Source organism: Hyalella azteca, unplaced genomic scaffold (assembly GCF_000764305.2).
Source record: "Hyalella azteca isolate HAZT.00-mixed unplaced genomic scaffold, Hazt_2.0.2 contig11854, whole genome shotgun sequence".
In the NCBI taxonomy this organism is placed as follows: domain Eukaryota; kingdom Metazoa; phylum Arthropoda; class Malacostraca; order Amphipoda; family Hyalellidae; genus Hyalella; species Hyalella azteca.
The window spans coordinates 23,892-32,422 of record NW_025941836.1 but is presented as its reverse complement, the minus strand read 5'-3'; the positions used below and the strand labels follow the sequence as shown (position 1 = coordinate 32,422).

The following is an 8,531-nucleotide window of genomic DNA, read 5'->3' as shown; positions in this document are numbered from 1 at the left end:
ATGCAGGAGCATATGTTCAGTCTTAAAATGCCTAGCAAATTACGGACCAGGCAATAAGTCCAGCAGCTATCTCAATCAATCGTCAGCTATGGAAAGATCGGGTTCCAAAGGCCAGATCCCTTGTGAATCAAGTCACGAAAAGTTCAAGAATCGGCAACAGGCCAAGGGCCTATTTCTTCAACGCCGACACTTCTATTCTTTTCAGACTATTCTATTCTAAATGAATAATGAATTAAAATTTCGCAACACTGGACAGTTAAATGTGCAGAGGATATAACTATTCTCTGATTAATTATATCCTCTGAATAAAACTATTCAGAAACAAATATTCTCTAAAATAGCTATTCTCTGAATTGTTATATTCACGTATAATACTATCAATAGTTTGAACTATTCTCACTAACATGTCATCATTGAAGGTACGGTGAGGCCACAAACAATATAAATGATAATAGCTGGAATTATTTGGCACTTTGATGATGAGGCATTTAGTAGCTTGTCAATGAATCAGCTGATAATGATGACTGGCAAATAATTGATCATAAACTCCTAAATTGGCATGAAACGTGGATTAATTTTAAAGAGAAATGGGTATAATTTAATGTTAGGTGGCTAGTATATTTAGCAAAATGACCATAAGCTCTAACACATGTAAATACTGGGCATGGCTTACCTTTCCAGTTAATTTTCTAAAGCGAAACTTATTGTCATCGAACTAGACAGTTAAGTTACCCACTCGTAAAGCTAAATCAGATTATTAGATAACTTCTACGTTACTAACTACTCAATATAAAAAAATGAAAATTCCTCGAATGAATCACAATTTCGAGTAAAAAACACATAAGCAAAAAAAAAAAATGAGCAGAACCTCAGTTCTTTGCTCTTGTCTTGAGTTTAAAAGTTCTGTGAAGTAATTTGCATTTGAGGAAAACATTCGAGCTTCTATTCTTTCTGGAGAGTTTCGAAGGCGGTGAGGCGAATAATGAGTTTCGAATTCCATCATTTTTTCATCATAAAGTCAAATTTGAACTTATGGCGTAAAAAATGATGAATGTTTGAGTTTTCAATAATTCAGCCACATCTCGCCTCCAAAGTAGTGATGTCCATTGTAAGAGACGCACAATTTATTAAACTTTCATTTCCAATTATTATTTTGAACTTTATTTAGTGAAGATGGTAATGTAAAAAAATATTCTGCATGAAACCATTTCTTCAATTTCCCTAGCAACGAAAATGTATGGTAAAATAAAAAAAAATAAATAAAAAATATACCCAGAAAATTCGATCCGTCAAGACGTATTTCGAAATGCAACTGAATCAAAAGTTTCTTCGATATGTTTGGGGTGCCGGAGTGCTGGCGTTGCACGTCAGAAGATGACGATCTCAGCAAGTGATGATGTCAGCAAGTGACGATGTCAGCAAGTGACGATGTCAGCAAGTGACGATGTCAGCAAGTGACGATGTCAGCAAGTGACGATGTCAGCAAGTGAAGATGTCAGCAAGTAACTGTGATGTCAGCAAGTGACGATGTCAGCAAGTGACGATGTCAGCAAGTGAAGATGTCAGCAAGTGAAGATGTCAGCAAGTAAGATGTCAGCAAGTGAAGATGTCAGCAAGTGACGATGACAGCAAGTGACGATGTCAGCAAGTGATGATGTCAGCAAGTAAAGATGTCAGCAAGTACCGATGTCAGCAAGTGACGATGTCAGCAGGCAATAAAAAGTCACACAATTATAACATTCAATTGAAAACTAATATTAATTTAATTGAAGCGATGAATTCAATGCACGAAATATATTCGAAAGAGGACATTTATTCAATACAGAACAAATATTCCCTTAGCACGTTATACAATAGAGATTATCCATTCAATAGAGAACATTCATTTCAGTCACGAGGGTAAATTCAATTAAGAGGCTCGAACAATGGTGGGAAGGTTTGCGAAGACAGCGAATGTGTTCTCCAAGCAAGAGCTCCTCATGACAAACCCGATACTTTTACGTCATCAGAGATAATCAGTCTGCAGGTTTCAAGATAAGCCTGATAACAGCTGATTCGGGACTTCGTGATAACGGATCATGTACACTTAAACAAATTATTACATATTGTTTCTTAGTGCTAAACAATTGTAAGCTTAAAATATGCGTTCACCTAACATTCGACGACGCAACTGTCAAGAATACAGTACATGTAATTTAAAGTAATGAGTCTTGGTAAAAAATTAAGCCACCGTGGATTATTTGTAGGCGCAGTTCTAAGGCAGTAAATTTACTTGAGGACGTTAATGGCAAAATATAGCTAGATTTACCCCAGAAAGTCAAGCCAGAATCCACCTTAGATGCGTCACCAGAATTTATGGCTCCTCGGAATGATCTTTGCCTTAAGTTACCTCAACTGCAACACTCTCACCACAGCTTGATTTTTAGGAGTCAATGATTTGGCTGTCCATGAACCACACTTGAATGATGACAGAAACTGATCGCTTCACGAAATTGTGTGGAAGGAAGCATTGTTACAACACTTCTCTTTAACTTCACTTCTTGTTTGTTTGTTGGTCTACTACAAATCTTATAATCAATATTTAACACACTTCTACCTCTCCAATCGATCTGAAATTTTGCACACTTGCGTAAAGTCGGAGGCAATGCATGAATCAATTGATAGAATAAATAATTTCGAAAAATGTAATTTTTTTTAGTTTAAAAATAAAATTAAAAATTAATTTTTCTAATATTTGATAATAAAATTAAAAATTCATTGTATGTGTTATATCGGAGACACTGGATTCTTTAGAAGTGTTGTCTTTAAAAAGTAATTTTTAAACGCATGCTATTCTTCAATCAGGTACTTGCAAATATTATTCATCCGAAATTACCTATCCAATATCCACAACGCCGAGTTAGCTCTGATTATTACTTTGCTAAAGGGAAATATCTCGAAAGAATTTCGAGTTCGTTTTTTTTATTCAGAAGAGTTGAACTTAATTGGCAAAGCTTCTGCAACTCGTTATTATGTTATTTACAAGTTATTCGCTGATATTGCAGTATCCATGCTTTCTTGCCGTCGAATTTGATAGCTGAATTTTGGTCTAAGCAAAAATATAAAATAGCAATAATGTATTGAAGACATTTCAACCCGTGGCTGCTCCTGTTTCTGGATTCTAAAAAGTCAATTAAATAATTTTTTCGTATTGTGATTCAATGATTCGGTTGATAAATCAATTAGTTAAACTTTTCAAACCGTTGCATTTCCTTTATACGTGTTTCAAATACTTCAAGGTGAAAGCTGTTGTCTATTTGTTTGTCCTATTTTTAATCTGGGTTTTCTTTAATTAATTTTAATTTTTCAATTTAGAACTCGTCGCAGATTCTTCGTTGAAAGCTTTTCTCTGAAGGTCCTGAATTCATGCTTTTTTTTGGCCGTAGATCCTTCATAGAATTTATTTGTTTCACCGCCAGTCCTGCCTTTGCGTTTCAACGAACGTCATCATTTTGTTTCTTCTGTGCAGGTCCGGCCATCAGAAATCTCGTTCTAACAGATTCTTTTTTACTTTTTTCTATTTTTACCGCAAGTCCTGCTATCATTTCTAGATTTTTATCGCCTGCAATCACTCTAAACTTTTAAATTCACTCCTTGCTGTCTTTTTCCGCTTTTTACGGAAGTCTATATTATTTTAACCTGTTCTTAAGCAAAGTCTCGCTATCATTTTATTCTTTCTCTCAGGTCCTACCAGAGTTTTTGACGCAACTGCAGCCAGAAGTTGACGCAGAAGGGCTGGAGCAGACGAAGGTCTCTCTGCAGGTGGTAGTGGGGCCCGAACACTTCGTGAGGGGCCGCATGGTGTTCCGCTGCACCGCCAGGATACCCTCACTCTCCAGCAAGACGAGGGAACATGTTGCTGAGGGTCATCTCGAGTACAACATGCCCGTGATGCAAGCAAGGGACAGTGCGCCGATCGCCTCGGGTGTGTGGTTAGAGACGAGGTATCTATTCTTGCTTGCACTCCCAAATACTCTATAGTCTATACTGATTCTTTTAAACTAATAATGCAGTTTCGCCGGCATATGTCAGTAGCTTATCATGTAGCTAATAACAACGCAGCATCCCATTTTGTGCAGGTGTGGAAACTGGTCTTGTAAACGAGAAAGATATTTTTTTCAACATCAATCGAAGGACACGTTTTAAAGTCTTGACTCTATTGGTTTTGCGCCTTCAGCATTCTACACCGTACAGATAATCTTGTTTGGTTATTTTCTTTCCTGGATATTCGTTATTATCTTGATCAAGATTTGAGCTTTTAACAAAAGTCCGAGATCATAATCGAGGTGTTTTTATTTATCAAAATGATTGCATTTCGACAGTAGTAAGAAAATCAATTCGTTTAATATATTTCCCTAGCTCAAAATCAAAAGAATATTTTGCCAAGAGGAAATCAGAATAAAATTTTGACATATATGAGACAGAACGCTTGCTCTGTAATTGGCTAATGAACAATCATGTGTTATTTGTTTGTGTTTTTTTTTTTTTGACAGAAAATATAGCCCCTTTTTACAACACTTCTCTTTAACTTCACTTCTTGTTTGTCTGTCTGTCTGTCTGCTACAAATCTTGTAATCAAAATTTAACACACTTCTACTTATTCTATCGATCTGAAATTTTGCATACTTGTTTAAAGTTGGAAACAATGCATGAATCAAATGTCAAAATAAATGATTTTAAAAAGTAAAAAATTTTTTTTTCAGTATTAAAAAATTGAAAAAGTAATTTTGTCAGCTACAAATCTTATAACTGATATTTGACACACTTTTACGTGTCTACTTGATCTGAAAATTTGCATACTTGTGTGAAATCAGAGGCAATGCATGAATCAATTAACAGAATAAATAATTTTGAAAGAAATTTATATATTAAAAAAATATATATACCTATATTAAAAAAATTGAAAAGTAAATTTTTTTAATTTTCAAAAATTAGACGAGAAATTCATTGTACATCGGTAAGATTGGAGATACTGGATTCTTTGGAAGTGTTGTCTTTAAAAAGTAATTTTTAAATGTATATTATTTAATCCTAATTCAACATTTATTTAAAAAATCTCACAGTGCCGAGCAAGGCACATTTTTATACTGATCGTTTTTTTCTTGCTTGACCGTACATATGAATGTTCGATTCCTGAAATTTGAATAAATCAGTGAAGAAAAATGCAATTGTGGAATATTATGAAAATTTACATGAAAATGGATTCAACAGTGCAATCCTTTCCAAATCAATATCATGGAGATTAAATTATTTCCTTAAATATTTGGAACTTTTTTGACAGTTCATTTTGCAATGTAGTCCTTCACTCCCCCTCCCTCTCGGCATGAATAGCGAGCTTTATGATCTTTTCAAAAGCCCACTATTTATGTTAATTAGGCAAAATTTGTTCATAAAACTCATCCACCGTCATTATTTTTTCTCAACAAATGACGCGTAGCTTTAATACGAAAATGCACGAAAGTTTCATATCATACACGCATGAAAGTTTCATATCATACACGCATGAAAGTTTCATGTCATACACGCACAAAAGCTTCATATCATACACGCAAGAAACTTTCATATCATACACGCAATAAAGTTTCATATCATACACGCACGAAACCTTCATGTCATGCACACACGAAAGTTTCATATCATACACGCACGAAAGTTTCATATCATACACGCACGAAAGTTTCATATCATACACGCACGAAAGTTTCATATCATACACGCACGAAAGTCGTTTCTCAAGTGCTCAACTTTAGAGGGCATTCACCATAAATTTGAGCACAGTTGTTAGGATGAAGATTGTCATCTGATTTGTTACAGAATAAATGAGTTCGATTGTATCCCTACCATTATATTTACTTGTCCGAGTGAAAATAAATTAAAATTAAGTAAAAATTAAAAACTCACTTGAATTTATTTTACTGAATGGAGAATACATCATGTAAAAATATTGTGATGTACCAAATTCCCATTTTAGAATTTTAATTCTACTGCCATGAACATCATTAATTTTTCAAACCTATGTATTTTGCAATAGTATTTTTATTTCCACCATATATTTATATTTATTATTTATTTTCATATTTTTATTTCCGCCAATCATATATTTCAGGCAGCTGAACGACGACGACGACGACGAATTTAAATTATACATGCAAAGTCCCTTCCCCACAACTGCCACGTCCCCACAACTTCCACGTCCCCACAACTAACACGTCCCCACAACTGCCACGTCCCCACAACTAACACGTCCCCACAACTGTCACGTCCCCACAACTGACACGTCCCCACAACTGTCACGTCCCCACAACTGACACGTCCCCACAACTGTCACGTCCCCACAACTGACACGTCCCCACAACTGACACGTCCCCACAACTGACACGTCCCCACAACTGTCACGTCCCCACAACTGACACGTCCCCACAACTGACACGTCCCCACAACTGACACGTCCCACAACTAACACGTCCCCACAACTGCCACGTCTCCACAACTGATACGTCCCACAACTGCCACGTCCCACAACTGACGATGAACTAATTAATATGTGACGTGTTTATGCAGGCGAGATGGCAGGTCCTAAAACACACACAAAGACCATGGCGGGCGCCCCTTTGTTGTGGCTGGTGCCGGCGCTGACTGCTCTGCAGAGGCCATAACAGAGCTGCCACCACCGTCGAGAATTGGACCAGCCATGTTCAGTGTAGTGAACACTAGTGCAATGTGTTCAGTGTAGTGAACACTTGTGCACTGTGTTCAGTGTAGCATTTAAACAGTATATATGTATAAAAAATTCATTCAAACTCAGAATTCCTCTTTAGGCTGCTTCTCTTTTGATCACAGTTCATGAAATTTCAACTTTTCACATAAGTACGTTATTGTCTTTCGGTCGCAGTTTTAACAGAGCGTTGATAATGTATTTTTGAAACGTAAATGAATCCTTATACCTAAGATGAATTTGATTGGGTGCAAAGTAATTGGGAATCTCTTCTGAGAGTCTCTAACTTTAAAATATGAATTGTCTGAAATTTGTCACCAGTTGATCCCAATACCTCAGGTTTAAAACTGGCGACGATGATATTAATTTTGTAAACTGGCGATTCGTGAATGTTGACAACAACTTTCCAAAATCACTTGAGGCATTATTGTTAACATATCATATTCTCAGAACTCCTATTCAATTATCTGTGAACAAAGGTCAAGGAGAGCGCATAAACAACATTAAAAATTATGTAACCCCGCAGATCTACTGATCAGCCCAGGCATCGTCTGCCGTGGCAATTTTGAGAAAATGCTTCCCGTAAGAATTGGGGCTACATATCTTCTTTCGCAAATGCGCCACTGCTTCGATTTTACGATTTAATAAAAACTCGAAGAATTTTTTATCCGGCAAAGAATTAATAGCTTCCTTTCAAATTTGAATAAGAAATATATATAGAAATTTTGTGATTTTTACAGAAAAGATCAATTAGAAACTGTTTCACAAAGCCTTTGAAGTAATGGTTACTGTGAAACTAAAACTACCGAATTTCTAGCAATTCCGTAGGTATTGGTCGCTTTGTGAATTTAAATATCATCTAAAAAATTCAACGCATACATTGATAAGACCTCGCGTTCAAATTTCCTGTGTCGAATTCTCCTCTTTGTGAACACCGAGACCTGTAACAAGAAAAATAGGTGCTCTGAAATCCAGAATGCATGTTTTCTTCGTCAAAATGAATAATAAATTCCTGAGGTCACAGTTTTCTTTGAGGATGTCCTTGTGGATCTTCGTGTTTTTAACCGTGAACTTCTTTGTTTGTCTTGACCGAAAAGAATACAAAGAGCTTTTTGTCTGAGGTCAAAGCCTTATCCGTTGGACAAAAATATATTATTTACGGAAAAGAAAAGGAAAATTGTATTTTTCTGCAAGCGCTGTTACCAAAAATTGTAACAGTATTTCGATGCTGAGAAATACTTGTTGGTGAAATAGGGCAAATATTCGTGGCACAGGGAAAAATAACGGAATAAAAAATATTGAGGTTAAAATTAGTCTCTACAATGAACATTACTTCATATAATATTTAGAAAGTAGTTTAATATGATCTCTTTGTACAGAATGTAATTTTAGTAATACAAAGGCCCACCTTGACGTGTTTTCCTTATGCAATGTTAATAAAATTATTCAATAACGAACAAAGTTTTTCAAATTGTACCCCGCACAGATAGAAAATTCTAACGATGAAAGGTGCCTTCAAGCTGTCGAGTTCATCTCATGGACTTAGGAACCCCTTTTTTTTACGTGTGACCTTGAATGCTGAACTGTATTAATTGGTAAAATATTTGCAGTAGAAGTTCTTCCACAAACATAAAACTGATCGTGCAGTTGGATCAAATTTTCATGAGAGCTGGGGCATTGTCATATGCTTTTCATCATAAACGATCTGAGTGTTGGTGAATGGTCGATGCTTGGCATCACGTCCTTCATGGCTCTAAAAATTTCAATTTATGCAAGG

General features: G+C 35.8%; 1 protein-coding gene across 1 annotated transcript in view; it reads left to right on the top strand.

Moving 5' to 3' along the window:
• The window catches only part of LOC108681922, a 61,002-nt gene extending 52,806 nt beyond the window's left edge, over positions 1-8,196 (top strand). The window contains exons 5-6 of the mRNA XM_018171003.2: positions 3,724-3,964; positions 6,601-8,196. Of these exons, the coding sequence (XP_018026492.1) occupies positions 3,724-3,964; positions 6,601-6,695 (336 nt within the window). The 3' untranslated portion in view covers positions 6,696-8,196. The remainder of the gene's footprint in view (positions 1-3,723; positions 3,965-6,600) is intronic.
• The last annotated feature ends 335 nt before the right edge of the window (positions 8,197-8,531 follow it).